Source organism: Platichthys flesus, chromosome 24 (genome assembly GCF_949316205.1).
Source record: "Platichthys flesus chromosome 24, fPlaFle2.1, whole genome shotgun sequence".
Lineage (NCBI taxonomy): Eukaryota > Metazoa > Chordata > Actinopteri > Pleuronectiformes > Pleuronectidae > Platichthys > Platichthys flesus.
Genome location: NC_084968.1, coordinates 13,473,348 through 13,492,002, shown reverse-complemented (window position 1 = coordinate 13,492,002; position 18,655 = coordinate 13,473,348). Strand labels below are relative to the sequence as shown.

Here is an 18,655-nt window from a genome sequence, read left to right as displayed (position 1 = left end):
TCTTTCACTCCGTCTCTGTCCCTCTGTGTCTCTCGCTCGCCCTCTCTTCCTCTGTGCAGTGTCTAATTGACAGCGGAGACCCCTGGTTGAACCACCAGCACTCTTCTCCTGTTTTTGTTTCTTTCTCGTCTTTTCTTTTTTTCTCCACACTTATTCCATTTCAGCCCTCTCACTTTTTTTTTAGGCAGGAGTGGTGGGGAGAGAGAGAGAGAGGGAGAAGGAGGATGGGGAATTAGAGATGGAGTAAGTGAGAGAAGGATGAGGAGGGAGAGAATCGAGAGGGAGAAGGTTGGAGACGAAGCAGGAGAAGTAGAAGGGAACGTCAGGGAAGGAAGCTGAGAGTTCAGAGGAACACGCCTGTGACATGAAGATTCAGTCGACAGATGCATCACGAAAAAACGAGTCTTTGATGCTGCTGCTCGTTTTTCTATTTCAACTAAACGTGTACGATCCTCCGTGGGCGCACGTCTTAGAGCACAGGTGGAAGAAACTTAACCTGAACAAAAATATAAACACAGCTATTATTTCATTGAAACTTGTTAACTTGCGGTGGATGTAGATTTCAAATTGCAAAGTGCAAATGAAGTGTTGGGTCTCAGTTGTTGTTCTGACTCAACGTGGCGTTTACGTGAATGTTTTCTGATTATTCAGAAAAACCAAGATGGCGGACGGACAAAACGCCAAAACCCAAGATTCCAAGCTGCAGCTTCACAAACCGACGTGAGCTGTGAACCTCAGCAGCTTTTGATTTGTGACTAAGTCTAATTTTATGTTTTTGATTAGCAGAGATAAAGCTAATGCATGGCGGCCGTCCAGCCTGCTAACGTGCCTTTGAGCAAACTCCAGCGGAGCTGCAGCGTGACCGACCTCTGACCCAACACAAACAGATAACTTCTCTGTAGGGAGCGATAAAATACTCAGATCTAGATTCCACCCTGCTGCTGATTAGTGCAGCTCGGTGCACGTTGAGCCGTGTTGTGGTTCCTGGCAGCGGCTGCAGGCAGATACAAGCTTTTGGTTTTCATTTGACTTCTGGCTCTCCGGTGAGGAGGAGAAATAAGTTCCCTGTTGCAAAGCGATAAACATCCAAGCTGGGTTCCAGATGAAGTGATTCAGTTCAGAGTTTTCACATAATTAAAGAAACAAATGTTGAGGAACACTGAGGAGAAAGCGTGTGAGGAAGTGAGAGTGGAGTGTGACAGTAGCCGGGCAGCCGTTGACTGATAACCCCTGAATGTGACCTCTGACCTCTGGCTTCCAGGGGTCAGGAGCGGATTTTGGGGTTAAGTGTAAAATCCTTTTCTGCCGCAGGTTGTCAGTGGGCTTGTGACAGACGAGATATGATGGGATGTGTGTGGTCATCGGGGATTCACTGGTTTCAAAGCTGCTCAGACGAGAGGACTTACTTCTTCTCTGTTTTCCTTAATTCAACATCTCATGGTTATGTCTGGTTGTAGGAAACACATTTAAAGCCTGATAATGAATTTAAAAGATTTGATAAACTCTTTAAACTATGAATATATTTATAAGAATGCTCTTTCTTTATGGCAAAGAAATCTGAATTCAAGGCTTCAGTCCATGTTTGTTACTTTGCTGTGAAATTCATCTACAATATTTATTCAAGCTTTTAACTTCCCTCTGTTATTTCCTCTAAGTCTCGTCTTTCTTCGTGGCCATTTGAAAACTCTGTTCCTCTTTCAGTGACCTTTTAACCCCTGAGAGATTTAATCACAGAGAAACAAAGACGTGGACGACAGACGTCTGTTGTTGTTGTTGTTTTTCCTGATAAAGATAAAAATCTGACACAAAGGTGACGGATGTCAAAACGCTCCGTCCTTACTTTCCTCCACTTCTTTCTCTTTCTTCTTAAACACACTCCAGACCTACAGCGAGAGAGAGATGATTGACAGGTGTCAGTGCGCTGTGTGTGTTTGAGGGGGCCGTGACCTTTGACCTCAGATGACAGACGCCTGATGACGGACAGGCGTCAGAGGAAACACTTATTTTCATGGCGGCAGTGAGAAGCACTTTCCTGTCTTTCTTCCCTCTGGTTGAAAATGTTAAATACCTGTGTGGTGATGAAGAAGAAGACTGATGGATGGATGTTTGGAAAGAATGTCCTGGAGAGACAGACGGGTGCCATCGTGGCTGCGTTTCTTGATAAAAGTCTAATCCGCTCTCGTTGCTTTTAGCGACCTTTGACCTGGTCCCTGTCAGATTTAGAGAAGAGATGGACAGTTGTGGGAGGATGATGGAAGGAAAGAGAGAGTGAAGGTACGCCGGAGGAGAAGACTTGTTTTAATCAGGAAGATTCTTTTAATCGTCTTTTCTTTCCCGTCTGTTTAGTCGATAAACGATAAACTTTGGTTCAGGGTGTTTGGTCCGAAATGTCTCAGTGGAAACATTACATAATCACAACCTGTGTGTGTCTGTGTGTGTGTGTCTGTCGGTGCGTGTGTGCGTGTGTGTGTGTGTGTAAACATGATGAATTCTGGGTGACCCTGTCGTTTGGCCGTTACGAACGGGAACACAGCGATTCCCCGACGTTTCTAAACAAATAAATCCACAGCCGGAATAACCATTAACAAGTCTGCTAAACACCGAGGGGGAGGAAGAGAGGGAGAGAGGAAAAGAGAGGGAGAGAGAGGGAACGAGAGGGAGAGAGAGGGAACAAGAGGGAGAGAGAGGGAACGAGAGGGAGAAGACGATAAGAGTGGCTGCAAGTATCGATACAGAGCAAAAGATTAGCAGATATAAAACAGAAAGGAAAGAGGAGGAGGCATAAGGAATGGAAAGAGAGGAGAGATGGATGATTAGAGGAGGCGAGCAAGGGGGCAGCTACAGGTGGAACGATAGAAAGAATAGAAAGAGAGAGAGAAGTGAAGTCGAAACAGTAAGAGGTAGGAGATTAGATGAAATATCAAAAAGGGGGGAGTGAGAAAGGAGTGATGGGTTGAATGATAATAAGGAGTAGAGAGAGAGAGAGAGAGAGTGGAAGAGGAGGAAGGATGGATGGAGGGAGAGAGAGAGAGGAGAAGGAGAGAGAGTGGAGGAGGATGGAGGGGGAGAGAGAGTGGAGGAGGAAGGAGGAATGAAAGGAGGGAGAGAGAGAGAGAGAGAGAGGCCCATTAGCGGAGGAGAAACGAGAGAAAACAAACAAGAAATGTGAGAAAAACACGTCACTTTGTTTTTCTGCTAGTCAAAGAATTAGAGGAAGCGTGTGTGTGTGTGTGTGTGTGTGTGTGCGTGTGCGTGTGTGTGCGTGCGTGCATTTGTGTGTGTGGAGACGGGAGCGATAGCACGGGGGAGGTCATGGCGAGGTGAGAGAGGGGGAGCGAGACGGAGAGAGAAGTTCAGCGAGAGGTGAAGAGAGAGACCTGCACTTTCTTTCCGTGTGTGTTTAGGGTGAAACGAGGGTCAGGTGTGTGTGTCTATGTGTGCGTGTCGGTGTGTGTGTCTGTGTCTGTGTCTGTGTGTGTGTGTGTCTGTCTGTCTGTGTGTGTGTGTGTGTGTGTGTGTGTGCGTGCCAGGCAGACGTGCTGGCTCGTGTGTGCCTCGTTTTTTCTTGGGAAAGCTTTTCTTTGTTTCATCTTCTTCTTCTTCTCTTCCCATCAGTCTTATCTCCTCCTCCTCATCCTCCTCCTCCTCCTCTTCTTCTTCTCTTCTCCTAATGTGTGTACCCTCCACTCCTCCGCTCCTCCCTCCATCCAAATTTACCTACTGACCTCAAGTTCACCCAAAACTCCCCCTCCCTGTTAATTTGACTGTTCTTCTTCTCTTCTTTCACCTCTCCTCTCATCCTTCGCTCCTCTTCTTGTTCCTCTGTCTAATTTTCATCCCTACCTTCTTCACCTCTCCTCTTCCTCCTTTTCCTTTGCTTTCTCTTCCTTTTTTCCATTCTTTCTTCTTCCCCATCATTCTTCACCTCTCCTCTTCTATCAGTTTCTCCTCTTCTCTCTTTTCCTCTCCTCTCTGTATCCTTTCTTTTTTCAACTCTTATTTTTTATTTTAATATCCTCTCCTCTTTTCAGTCACTACCTCATCTTTCTCTTCTTCCTCCTCATTTCCTCTCCTCTTTCATCTACACTACTTTTTCCTTCCTTATTTTATCTCATCAATTCTCCACTTTTCTTTTGTTAACATCTTCTCTTCATCTTTGCTCTCTGCACACCTTCTCATTTACTTCCCTCTGTCCATCTATCTCCAGCCCCCCCCCACACACTTTCCTTTTTCATGTTTTTCTCCTCTCTCCTTTATCACATAGCATCTTCAGTCCGCTCCTTCACCTCATCCTCCTCTCCCTCCTTTTCTTTCTCTTCTTCAGTCTATTTGTTTTCCCCTTATCTCCGATTTACACAAATAAGGACGGAGGGGAAAAGGAAAGAGATTCACTGAGCGCGATTCCAGAGAAAGGACGAGTGATCCGGTCCTAGATAGCAAACACACACACACACACACACACACACACCATTTGTTTTCTGTTATCTGTGATACAAAAAGAATGAGAGAAGAAGAGAAAGAGATATGACAAGCGAATCGTTCCAACACGACATGCAAATCTCAGGGACAGCAGCTGTGTGTGTGTGTGTGTGTGTGTGTGTGTGTGTGTGTGTGTGTGTGTGTGTGTGTGTGTGTGTGTGTGTGTGTGTGTGTGTGTGTGTGTGTGTGTGTGTGTGTGTGTGTGTGTGTGTGTGTGTGTGTGTGTGTGTGTGTGTGTGTGTGTGAGAGAGAGAGAGTTTTCTCTGGCCTCACTTTCACTTTGTGTTTACTTCATCAACTCAACTGTGTGTGTCTCATTTACCTAATTAACTGACTCATAACATCAAAGACCGATGACATTTGGGCTTTTATGGGACTGTGTGTGTGTGTACCTGTTTGTGTGCCTGTACATTCTGTATGTGTGTGTTTGTACTTCTTTATACGGGAGGATTAGCAGGTCAAACCTCGGCCGTGCGAGGGTGAACTCGGGGACAAAGGAGGGACAACGAACGAGCGGTGAATGCAGAAGTGAACGGACCGGAGGGAGTTGGGGAGGGAGAAGAAAACAGCGATAGAGAGACAGTGGGAGAGGGAGGGAGGGAGGGAGGGATGGATGGAGGAGAAGATCAGGAACCGGTCGTCTCTTAAGTCTTTCCTCCACAGCCTGATTTAGAGGGAACACGGGTCGAGGACCGAGAAAGTATTCAGGACACTTCCTGTTTTCCTGAGAGACTCTGACGAGGGGACTTCAGGTAAAAGATCTGAGCTCCTCACGTGATCAGTTTGGACCAATCACAGGGAAGGAAACACAGACAGATTAAAGAACTTATCTTTTAATCTCGTAAAGCTTTTTCTGTATTTTATTTTCCTATGGACCTTTATTTAGAATTGAAAAAATGAAAACGATATATTTCTCTGTTTTTTTTATTTAAATTTTTAAAATGTTCTTCTTCTTCAAACCACCTTCACCTCCGGCCCTCGTCTTCATCACTTCCTGTTCCTTATCTCCGATCCCTCGTCCGTCCTCTGCCCTCGTTCTTATCTGCCCATCTTCATCTGCCCTTACTTTACCCTCTCTCTATCTCTGCCCTCTCTCTCTCCCACATGTGGTTTTGGTCTCCATCCCTCTGTACTGCGTCCCTCCCTCTCTCATCCCTCGCTCACATATGGTTTCTCTCTCTGGATCTGTGTGTGTGTTTGGTGTTACCCAGAGTTCACTGGGGCTCCTTGCTCGTGTGTGTGTGTGTGTTTTACAGACAGAGATAGAGAGACAGAAAGTGTGTATGTCTGCAGGCCGACGTGTGTGTGTGTGTGTGTGTGTGTGTGTGTGTGTTAGGTGGAGTTCAGCAGGGCAGCAATAGGTTATGCAACAGTTTCTAATGGGAGCCGTTTCGAGGAAGACTTAACCTTTCTTCCGTCCCTCCTCTTCCTCTTCTTCTTTGTTTGTTTTTGTATTTGAATGTAAATATATTTTCAGCTGTAAAACAAAAGATCCTAGAAATTCGATCCCTGAAGCGAATCAGACATTTGCACCATTAAACTAATTTGTTTATTTTAGTTCTAAATTGAATTTGCAGGTTAAAAACATTGTTAAGTCAAAAGCAGTTTGTTGTGTAAACAGTAAATTAATCAAGCGTCTCAAGTGTCACGACAGATATTAACCTTTTCAACACTATTAGTTTTATTCAAGTTTCATATTCAAGTTTAAGGCTTGAGATGAATATTCAAGTTTAAGGCTTGAGATGAATCTTTATGTCAGAGAGCGACTCACAAAGACCAGATTAGGAGACGATAGCAAATGCTTGTTTCCCAAGAAGTTTAAACACAGTTCATTAATTAGTCACACACAACTGTGTCATAGTTTAATACAGCTCAGAACAACCCGGTGTGTTTACGCTCATTGTGACTCATCATCGTTTCTCCATGTGTTTATGTTCTCACCACTTAACTGAATCATTTCAACCCCAAACAACCAGAATGTGTTTCTGAGAACCAACAGGAAACAGAATGTGTTTCATTAACACGTCTCTTCCTGTCTGTGTCCAGTTACTGGAGCTGTTCACCGAGTGGGACTGGTCCACGTATCTCGCTGACTACGGCAAGTCCACCTGCAAATACCTGAGAGTGAACCCACACACTGCACTGGTCCTGCTGGAGAAGTGAGTCCTTCATCACACACATCGTCTTCATCGCTTCTCTGCTGGAATCCATTCGTTTAGTAGTTAATCAGATCTTCAGTGGCTTGATAATCAAACACACAAACTCCTGCTAATCTTTTTTGTTTATTATCTTATCTGATGTGTTTATTTGGGCTTTGATTAAACAAATAAGTCATAAACAGACATTAAAAGACATTTAAACAAGTTTTACAATTTCCCCAAATGAATCAGCAGATTAATCGATCACTTAAACCTTATTGTCTCAACACACAACATCCTTCTTCACCTCCATCTCTCCTGTTTGTCCTTAATGTTGTTTTTTATTAGGTCTTTTAAACCGTGAGTATTTTCTCTGATGTGTGTGTGTGTGTGTGTGTGTAGTGATGAGCATGTGTGTAAATACAGTTTAGATCACTACTAAAGTGTGTGTGTGACAGAAAGAGAGATTTAATCTTCATTTTGTTTTGTTGTGTGGAAAATCACACGCACGTCCTGATGTTTATCACTGTGGCCGTTATCACTATAACAACAACTCACAGTTTATCAGTGTAGGGGCTGAGCTGCTGTAGAGATAAACACACACCCTACACACAGACACACACTCCTATGATCCTCTCTGTTGTTCAGTACTTTCTTCTGGAGCTCCAGGAGGGCCCAGGCCTGGTGGTCCCTCTGTGCCTGGGAGGAAGCACCCTGCTGGGGCTTGTCTGGTCTGCTGGGCCCCCTGAACTCAATGGAGGTCCACAACAGTCTGGGACAAAACACACAATCGCACACATGTTGAGACACACACACTGGTTTAACAGGTGTCTTGAGACTGACTATGCTTGTTTTCCTGATTGTGCACATTTCTGAAACTAACTGAATTAAAACCCAGAGAAGATGAATCACAGTGTGAAACTCAAACATCTGGTTTTCTTCTCTCTCCCTCCTCTCATCCTCTCCTCTTCTTCTTCTTCTCCTCCGTCTGCAGGATGAAGGAGATGAGCAGGAAGAACAACGTCTTCGCTCAGTTCAGGAAGACGGACAGAGACCGACAGAAACTCATCGACACCGTCATCAAGCAGCTACGCAACCTCATCGCACAGCACCACGCCTGATTGGACAGCAGGCCCCAACGCCTGATTGGCTGATCGAATCCATCGCTGTTCACCTTCACTTCCTGGGACTCCACTGGACTTCACACTGCACAACCTTTTTTCTGGAATCAGAACTTTTCAGTTTGTCTGAGGACGAGGACTCTCCTGGATCCTGGTGGTTTGTCCCGGGCGTCAACAAATCCCACGACCAAGACCAAAACCAGGGATGAGACGTTTACTGTCTCCGTCCTGCAGCGTTAAATACACAACTTTTCACTTGTATCCATCCACAACTGAAAATAGTCCCAAACCAATGCACAATGTTTCCCTGTTTTGTGTAAAGTTTTGTAAAGTGACAAGGTGCTTAACGTGTCTGACCTCCGACCTCAGGGGGCGATGGTGGACGTGTTTGAGTGGGTCAGTTACAGTTTCCCACTCGTGGCCTATATCCCCCCCCCCATCGCCTGAAGGTTGTTGGTGTTGTTGAGACAAAAACACATAATTTGGTTGCGGTCTGTTGACAGTATTTAAAAACACATCATCTGCCTTAAACGTAGATTTGAAAAGATTCACGGGTGGAGTTCTTCACGTGGGGAACAAACAGTTCAGTTATGAATCATATTCACATTAAATTCTAGATTAATCTACTTAAGTTCCTTAGTTTAAAGTATTAATTACTAAATCTTTCAGTTTGCCGGACGCCATCGAGCCTCGTTGTTACCGAGACATTTGTGAGTCCGATAATCGCGGAAACCTGCGTTGTGCGGCTGGGAGAGGGAATCTTTGTGGGTTTTTGCAGAAAACTCGTACTCTTTTGGAGATTTTAATTTTCGATTCAGAAACGTCAAACTACAACGTTGACATTTACCTTCCTCGGCTGCTCACGGCCTTCCACGTCTTCCATGATGTGTTTTGAATGTACACCAGGGGGTGTCGTCTCCATCGTCCTTTCCAAGCAATGAACTCGAGATCAGGTCCTGAAGAGATAAAACAATTTCTCGTTGAACACTTGAATGGCGGCTTGGATCTGGCGAAGTTGAGGGGTGTGTAGTTCCGCCCCTTTCCAGTGGGGGGCGCTGCCTGAGCATTTATACCTTGTATCGACAGCTCGGTCTTAAAGACGGGACGATACCTCGATTGGGCAACGGCTCTAAAGTGAAAACTGTTTTCTTAGTTTTTGACTAGAAAGAGAATTTGTGTAAACTCACACACACACAGTCATGTCTTCCATACGCAGAGTTGTGGGTGTCGTTTGGCTACACAAACCTTTGTATAGTTATTTTTGGAGCTAGTGGATCTTCGTGTTGCCTTTTTTTCTTGAACTCGGTGCAATAGCAGAAATGGAACCTGCAGGATTTTGTGTGTGTTAATCGTTGCGCTTTAAAAAAGGGATTCGAACTTCAAACTCTCTTTTGATCTACTGCGATGTGTGTGCACTGTGAAATCAACTGTACGCTGATGTTTTCGCTGTGAACCGTTGCCTCTCGTCCAATCGGAAGGAGGAAAGATTTGCTTCCTGCTTTGTAATTTCGGTGAATTTTGACTCGAGATATTCGTGTTGTGTTCACGTGTCACTGTGCTGTTATTAAGGAAAAGGGGGCGGGGACTGTTCAATGTGCCTTTAATGTGTTCTCTTTCATCTTCCTTCTCTGGTGTTCGGACCCAGTGACTGAACTTCCACACTACACGGACAACAAGGGATCTCTGGAGCTTTTATTTTTAGGTTGCAGAATTTTGGACAAATATAACCCTTTACATTTATTAGTAATACTCCAGTCCTTTGCTTAAGGGCACCATGGCAGTAACACACAACGGCCCACGCGTTGGAACTGACAACCCTCAGTTACTGATGATCTGTATTTTGTAAATCTTTATTGAGACGGACGCACTGTAAACGAAGCTGTTGCATTAAACCACTAACACATTAAATAAAGTACTAACGCATTTGAAAAAAAAATTGCATCGGACAAATATGGAATAAATGTTAAACTGTTGAATAATTTCTCTCGACTGTTTCTTGATGTTTCTCTGTAATCATCCATTTCCTTTCTTTATGTTCACACACCAGAGAGTGTGATTCTACTGCTTCTCTGACCTTTGACCTCTCAGACAGCGTGGGTGTCTGCTGTGAAGCACGTGATTAACGACTGTGTGTGTGTGTTGGCGCTGCAGGTGGGAGTTGTGTGTTCAGTGAAGGGTAGCGACGCAGATCCGAAGCAACACAACCTCTCTGTGTGCTCCAGGTTTCCTCGGCTCTCTCCTGCTTTATTATTCATTCAATTAACTTTTGTAAATTCTGGCTCCACCTGCAGTTTCCAGTTTAAAATATTCATGCAGTCTTTCTTTTCCTCCTCCAGACAGAAGGACCTTCAGCTGATGGACCTAAAAGTCATAGGTTGTCGTTTTCTTGTGCAAGAAGTTGGTCAAAACTTTCCAACCAAGAGTTGTGATGATGGATGAAATAAGGAGAAGCTGAAGCTCAGGACATTTTAGAGTGAAAGCAACACAACATCTTAACATGACAACAAATAGAACCCTCACTTTATAAAAGTTGTATTTCTACTGTAGACTGATAATTAAAACCAACAAATCTTTTAAAATTTCTGCTGAGTCATTGTAAGTTACTGACCGAGATGCAGATGTAATATCATGAAGGTCGAGTTCAGGAGAGAGAGTTCGTGCCTGTTCGTGTCGATAAAGTTTTCAACAGCGTCGTCACTTCCTGGTTCAGGCCTGGTTTTGCATATCGTCCGGCTCCTGTGTGCGAGATAAAAACTACAGAATCAGTGAGATATGAAATATGAGATATGACCAACTTCTCTTCCTCCACAGACACTGAGGGACGATAAGAAGAGATTATAAAGTTATATTTATTCGTTCCAGGGAGAAACATACTTTACTGATCCCAAGGGAAATGAAGGACGCACACACACAGACACACACACAGTCCTAATGAAGACGGATGAGACAGCACACACTTCTCTCTACCTCCTGGTTATTGATGAGCCTGAGAGGTCAAAGGTTACAGAAACACCTAAAGCTCTGTGTGTGTCTGTGTGTGTGAGAGACTTTCACTTGCTCTCCTGTCTCACTGCTTTCTAGGTAAAAATAAAATGATTCCATTTCCTGAACATTAAATCTGAGGTTATTGATTAAAAAGATTAAATATGAAGCACCATCACTTTTACTCAGAGTCTCATGTAAACTTTAGACAGATTTAGACTTTGGCCGGTTTCCACACCTTTAATATAAAGAACACACGGAAACATGGATGGTAAATAAACGTGTTATCTTTTCTGAAACCATCACAGCTCTGGTTTATCGAGACTCCGAGGAACTGGAAGTTGTGGGTTTGGCTTTCTTTTTAATTCCCAGCAGCACACGACACACCAGAAAGAAACTTGATGTGAAAGTGGAAATGTCCCCCGAGCTGCAGGACGACCACATGGTTCATCTGGACGTCTCCCTGGATGCCTGTGGTCCAGCTCTTCACTTCTCCTCCTCCTCCTCCTCATCTCTCTCTCATCTTCTATCTGTTCATCTCTTTTATCGTTCTTCATCCACAGTGAGTTTTACTAATAATCCTCCAAAAATAGCTGCGGCCTGACCAGTGGATTCTTCTTCTTTCTGAAACACTACTGTGTGTGTGTGTGTGTGTGTGTGTGTGTGTGTGTGTAGCACTGCCAGCTTCTCCATTCCTTTGTTTGTTCCCAACCACATATGTAGAAAAGTGAATTATAATGAAGCCCATTATTAAGGCTGAGCAGAGACCTGATAGCTCTGTGCACTGGGGGTTGTTATGCTCTGTGAATGTGTGTCTGTGTGTGTGTGTGTGTGTGTACATGTGTGTGTTTGCAGGATTTTTCCCCTGGTATTCACGGTGAATACAAAAACATTTAAGTGTCGGGCGGCATTACTGTAATTGCCGTTTTAGATCTGATTCGATACAGACCTCTCTGGGGAGGTTTTCGGAAATGTGCTCACTAGTGTGTGTTAGTGTGTGTCCGCCTGTGTGTGTGTGTGTGTGTGTGCATAATAGAGAGAGAGTTGTTCAGCCGGGAAACTGACTGAGTATCGTCGTGACTTCTGGGAAACAAGCTGCACATATTCACTTTGTTTGTCATTCATTTGTTCAACTTAATCAGTATTACACTTTGGCAGCTTGATTGAATTTGAACCAAACTGGATTATTTGCATATGCTTGAAAAATTTAAATAAAACAACATCAACAAAAGTCCTTTCAAAATCAGAGTATTCTTAAGTTAAGTTAAGAAGTTATTTACCTGATGATGTCACAGTCTGGAGATAAATACCCTCGACCTGCAAGAAGACAACAAGAGAACAAACGTAAACAATCATATCTTCACCTGGATTTATTTACACCTTCATCATCTCAGACCGTGTGTTTGTTTACTTCTTCCTGACGACAACAGCTTCCTGTTTTTGTTATTACTGCGGCGATGAGGTCACGTAATGAGACCAAAACACAGCGAGAGACGTAAACATTACAAGGTGAGCAGAAGCATGAAGCATGGTATACAAAAAACACACACACGTACAGACACACACACACACAGACACACACTCATGGAGCCCAGATGTCTTGATTTGCCTCCACATCAACTGCTGAAGCCAAAACACTCATAAAAGTGGATATAACCCAAACACACACACACACACACACACACACACACACACACACTACTTCATTAATGAGCCATTGAATACACTCATACCCACTATCATCCTGAACACACACACACACATTGCGTTGACCTACTGAACTGTGTTTTGCAGCTGATGGCATTGTGTGTGTGTGTCATCATGGGAAACTGGCGCTACATGTGTTATCTATCAACTCTGATTAACACTATGTGTGTGTGTCACTGAGTATGAGTGTTATGTACATGTGTAACTCATGAGGTTTGTGGGAAATGGGTTGTTAGACACACACACACACACACACACTCACAGACACACACTGTGCCCCCCTGTGCAGTGCAGAGGAATAGTTATGGGATGTGTGTGTGTCAGCAGGTGATCAGACGCTCTTTACGGAAGCATCGAGGTGCAGCGGGGGGGGGGGGGGGGGGGGGCAAGCAGCCTGCGGTCGGACGCTGTGTCGGAATCGAACCCACAGCATCTGTCACACATCTGGAGCGACGGAGACACAACTGGAGTTTGTAAAGTTCTTTTATGGTAAATAACATGTTGGTTGTTTTCCTGGTGTGGTAACGTCGGCCATTGTTACATCATCAGGTTCAGGTGTTTTATACTAGGTGGTGGAAAAAGTACTTCCTCTAGAAAAGTATTTTCTAGAGGAGCAACATGACAGTTCAAACTGATTATAGATGATTTAGGTAATAGTTATTAAAGACAGTATTTTGATGTGTCGCAGTATCAAAGAAAAAAAGGCCATAAACCCATAAAACGATGAGTGGGGGGGGGGAAGTGAAAAACGTTTTACTTGAGAAACGTTTTTTTGTTTTTTTAAATGCTCCACAGGGACCAGTGATATGCGGCTACTGGTGACGAGGAGGACTGGTTCAGATAAGGAGAAGAAGACGAGATTTAATCTGCCGTCGCTCTGACTCGGGATGACGAAGAAGAAGAAGAAGAAGAAGAAGAAGAAGAAGAAGAAGAAGAAGAAGAAGAAGACAGAGTGGCGCTCGGAGTTTTAACTGACAGAGTCATGTGATGAATGAGGAGACCAAATGAGGCGTGCGGGGGGAGAATGTGACGCCATTAACAGAGAGAATAAACAAAACGGAGCGAGGGGATGAAAGTTTCTCTTTCGCAGACGAGAGAAGAAAGAAAGAAACAGATGACGGAGACAGAAGAGAAGAAGAAGACCGATGTCTCTTTGTCTTCTCTTCTTCCTTTTTAAAGTCTTTACATCCATTCATCTCACTGTCTTTCCCTCTTTCTCTGGAGTTACTTCATGTTTCTCTCAACGCTCTGGGACAGTTTGAAGTGAACGTATGAATGAACCATCTCATCCGTCAGGTCGCATCTTTCTCTGAATCACTGGAGATCTGAGAAAATCCCCATAAATCTCGAACACGTCAACACAACCCAGTGCCTCCAGTTTGCTGCTACAGGAACCAGTCGATCACCAGTAGAGCTTGTTCCTCCGCCAGGGACCAAGCGTCACTCACTCATCGATATCAGGACGATTTTCTCTACAGCAACGAATTATTGTGAGTGTTGTTTTGTCGTCTTGAATCTTATTGTCGTCTTTTTGTGGTTGTCTTGTGTCTCTCTGGATTCCAATAAAGAACTATTTATGGTTTCATCACCCAGAGGTTCTGGCCTGAGCTCGGTAGTTTGAGGGGAGACTCATCATTCGGTCTCTTCCCTGAGACAAGAGTGAGCTCAAGTTCAAACTGGGAACGTCTCGTCCCAGAGAAGCAGAAGAACATGAAAACGTGAGACCATGACCGGAAACACACAGTTGTGATCAAGTGAGGCTCTAATTAAGTTGTCGCACACCAGCCTGGAGGAGCAAAGTATTAAACCCACATCATTGTTTTACCCAGAAGTCTCCCTACAAGGCCCGATCCAGAACATTTGAAGAGGGATTCCTTCAACTACTTAATTAGTTGAAGGAATCTCTGCATGAAATCCTGGACGGTTGCACCACGATTAGTCAGTGACCTTGTGTCCTGTGGGCATCGAACGCAGCTCAGATCCTCCTCCTCTGATCCCTCAGACTCGTCTCCTGCTTCTCTGATCGCTCACACGCGATAATAAGAGGATTCAATTTCTCTAGATTTGTTTTGGAAAATGATTTGAATGTTATATTTCAGTTTGGAACCAGAGGAGAGAGGAAGTCTCACGGTCTCCGTCAGTCCGATACCGAAGAGTTCATTAACAGAGAGAATAAACTTCATCAATTATCTGTGATCCAGAACCAACGAGCTCCACGTGTCTTCACATCTGTATCCACTGAGCCACTTTGTGTGTCTGTTTGTGTGTTCTCTCGCTCCACGGTGGCTTTCCTGTTGTTTTCTTGTTGCCCTCTTCATCTCCGCCCTGCCGCCGCTCCTCTTCCTCTTCTTCATCGGTCGTTACCGAGCATCTGCTGCTCTACCCAGCTGTGCCGCTCTCACTCGGTTAATGGAGCTCATGCTCGAGCACGCACGGCGATAAAACGCACAGAGCTGATCTGCACAGCTTGTGATTGTGTTACACAAGTTTTTATTGTTTTTTAATAAAAGCCTGAAGTCGGATGATCGTGTTTTTCCACGATGAGATCGTCCAGAACCTGAAGTTCATCTTTAATTCATCTTGAACTTCTTCAGAACAAACGTGTTGTTGTGATGAAGCTCTGAGCTTTGGGACTCGAGCGCAAACGAGGAGCGGCCGACATCTTTCTTACTTTCACCCTGAGACACTTCTTCAGTTTCAGGTTTGTTGTCTTCAAACTCCACCAGTCGGCCTTCGTCCTACTTTGTGTTAACAAACCCAGTAGAACCAGTAAAAGCAATGGATCGATGAACTTCTTCTATTATCCAACACGTTCTGGCCTGAACCCACAGAACAACCGCCAAGCTTTCCTCAAAGCCGCCCTAATTCGTTAATGGCTGGTTCTCCGTGGGTCCAGAGATAATCACGCCCCCCCCGGCACGGACCGATCGCACAGGACGCCACTTTCGGTAATTCTCCCTCCGCCTGATTCTGATGTGGAGAAGCCGCAGAGCTAAAAAAAGATGCAAACAAGCGGCTGGTGACGCAAAAGTCTCAGTTCAGAAGAATGTGTTTGTATCAGTGGATGTGAATCACTGAGGATCGCACAAACACGACTCAGCAGATTTCTACAATCGCTGGTGGGAAGATGAAACATGAGTCAGATAAAAACCTGAGGAACTTTATCACGTTAAATAAAACTGAATGAATACAATTTAAAGGTGTAGACATGTTTTAAAGGTAAGGCTAAGGGTAGGGTTAATGTTAAGTTTAAAGTTAAGGGTGAGGTTAAGGTGATAGTTAAGGGTTTAAGATAATTTGAGATATTAGAGTGAAGGTTAAGGGGTTAAGGTTAAGTGTAAGGGTTAGTTTATAGTTAAGTAGTAGTTATGGTTTAGAGTGAGTCTCCAGGAAATTAGTGTAAGTCAGGGTAATGTCTCCTGACTTCATGAAGATATGTGTGTGTGTGTGTGTGTGTGTGTGTGTGTGTGTGTGTGTGTGTGTTTGTGTGTGTGTGTGTGTTCACTTCCTCTGTCCCACTAAGCTCTCAAGCCTAAGCTAAACACATCAGTCGTAAAAGGTCACCACAGGGTCGGAGGAAATTGAAAATACGTTGGCAAGCAAAACTCACACGCATCATCTTGTCTGCACACACACACAGACACACACACACAGACACACACACTCACACAGAGTCTCCCGCACAGGCAAACGGAGGTATGGAAGTGTGAGAGTGTGTGTTTAGGTAGTGTTAAAAGCTTAAATGGACATAGCAGAGGAATGTAAAGATAAGGCGTCTTTGCTTATACAAAGGGACACACAAACACGCACACACACACACACACACACTCAAACACACACACACACAGCTGTAATTATCTAACTTCGGCACATAACGGGGATAAGTGCGTCCAAATCTTTCTGTTCTCGACCTTGAATGAAAACGCTGAAGTCTGACACATTACACAAGAGGTCGTGACCTTGTAATGGAGTGGATGAGGAGGATTTGTGTGTGTGTGTGTGTGTGTGTGTGTGTGTGTGTGTGTGTGTGTGTGACGGTCGTTCCCTCGCCTCGATCTGTTGAATCAACGTTTGTGAATCAGCTTCATCATCAAATCCACTCGCTGACGTTTTCTTTTCCTTCACTAAATCTTCTCTGACTCACTTCTTAATTAAAACAACTTTTTGAAAGTCCACTCAATCTAAACATAAACATAGAAACAAACATTTGATCAGTGTTTACACAAGCTCATGTTTATATGCTGCATCAGTTTTTCAGAGAACAATGTCATTGCTTTTTATATTTGGCATTAACTCCTTTAGAGGACGCACAAAAAAAGGTAATAATATAAATGTTGTGTAACTTTTTTGTATACAATCTTCTGCATTGTTTATTGTATACATCGGCTAACATGTTTCTTATGAGAATAGTTTGTGATCAATAGTAAAAACCTCAGTTAGAAGAAGACGTGTTCTGAGTTCCACGGGTCCGAGCTGAGATGGAACTGTCCGTGGTGCTGACTCGCCCTCCTCCATCACCTGAAGTGAGTTTCTGTGTCACAGGTTTGAAAACGCTGTGACGTCACTTCCTGTTCCTGTCGCGTCTCGACCGTGAAACACACTCTGAGGCATTCGGTGGCCGGTGAAACATTGAAGACGAGTCTGTGAACTGATCAGGTTTATGAATATGATTCTTTATCTCCAGAGTTTGTGGTTCTGAGGCCGAGCAGAACTCTCACCTGCTGCTTCTCTTTAAATAATCTGAGTCAGTTCGTAGAAACTCGTCTGGGGACACATTGTTCTTAAGGCTGTTTTTCTGGAGGATTTACGTGCACTGCATTACACACAGGACCGTAATCCATGAGTCACTTGTTTGTTTGCTGAGGTCACACATACCTCAAATATACACACTCTCATAATATACACATTTGAGTCAGTTTGGGACTTTTCAGCGGTTTGTTAGTTTGTCGGCAGGATGACGCTAAAAAATAGTTTCTGTGACTGTAAAGATCTCTAACTTCCAGTTTTCAAGTTTTTACATAAACAAGGACGACAAACTACATGAAAGCAAACTGCAGGAAGTCCTGAGGAAGATCATGTTTTATAATGAGAGCTCGTGAGCAGCAACTCAATGGATCTAGAGGTGAGATGTTTTTTCTCTCTGTCCATTGTGGAGGAAGATTCACATTAAGATAAAAGAATAAAAACACATTGTACAAAGCTAAACAGAATTAAATGTGACTAATGACCGAGGAAGCAGTCATCGGCCTGCCCCTTCACAATAAAAGACAAGAGAACCAACACTACACTTAGACTTTCCCCCAAAATCTAGTTCCTGATTTTTTTTTTCAAGAAGATGAAGTCGAGAAGCGGGAAAATATGTTTGAACTAAATTTGTGAACCTGCTGTTTCCCAACATAAGAAAACACAGAGAAAGAAATAACAAACTGCTGAATAGACACTGAGCACTCACAAGATCAATCATCCCGTTTCTATCTTTCTTTTCCACATCCCTCCTTCCCTCTCTCTTTCTATCCGGCTGGCATGTGATTCTCCTCCGCTAGGCGGCAGCATTGAGCCGCTGTCAGAGAACGAGTGTGAAAGAATGAGGAGGAGAGGAGGAGAAAAGAGAGAGAGAGAGAGAGCTCTCTTTTTTTGTTTGAGGGAATAAAGGGATGAGAGGAGGAGGAGAGGAAGGAGGGAAAGAGAGAAAAGAGGAAGAAAAGAGGAGATGAATGAGAAAATAAATGAAGTTGACTTTGCGATGAGGATTTCATTCACACTCATCTGCTGTGTGTGTGTGTGTGTGTGTGTGTGTGTGTGTGTTACGTAACAGCCTCTAATAAACCCACAACACAATAAGAGGACCTAATTGAAGCCACTCAGTTCATTTGATCTGATCGTTTTCTGCAGAAAATAGTCAGAGTGAATGATGGGTAGATGAGAGGTGCATGATGGGTAATAGTGATGCTGAAGGATCATCACTGGGAGATGTGGGCGACATCAGATTATAGATGAATGATGTAATACACAGAGAGAGAGAGAGAGAGAGAGAGAGAGAGAGAGAGAGAGAGAGAGAGAGAGAGTCAAAGGTGGAGATGATAAAGGACTAATCCGTTAATTAAATAACTTATTAAACTAATTCAGATGAATCCAAGTGAAACAAGTTTAACTCTAATCTGTGCGTAAAGGCGCTTGTTGAATTGACCCAAGCGATTAGTAGGTCACAAGATGGGATATTAATTGATT

General features: G+C 43.8%; 1 protein-coding gene and 1 long non-coding RNA gene across 2 annotated transcripts in view; one reads left to right on the top strand and one right to left on the bottom strand.

Annotated features, from left to right (window-relative positions):
- The window catches only part of exoc6b (exocyst complex component 6B), a 63,183-nt gene extending 53,464 nt beyond the window's left edge, over window positions 1–9,719 (top strand). Inside the window, exons 21-22 of the mRNA XM_062383536.1 lie at window positions 6,526–6,638; window positions 7,612–9,719. Of these exons, the coding sequence (XP_062239520.1) occupies window positions 6,526–6,638; window positions 7,612–7,738 (240 nt within the window). The 3' untranslated portion in view covers window positions 7,739–9,719. The remainder of the gene's footprint in view (window positions 1–6,525; window positions 6,639–7,611) is intronic.
- Window positions 9,720–10,173: 454 nt separating this feature from the next.
- The window catches only part of LOC133949680 (uncharacterized), a 90,971-nt gene continuing 82,489 nt past the window's right edge, over window positions 10,174–18,655 (bottom strand). The window contains exons 5-6 of the long non-coding RNA XR_009920166.1: window positions 12,001–12,037; window positions 10,174–10,474 (exon numbers count right to left, since the gene is read on the bottom strand). This is a non-coding gene — a long non-coding RNA (uncharacterized LOC133949680). The remainder of the gene's footprint in view (window positions 10,475–12,000; window positions 12,038–18,655) is intronic.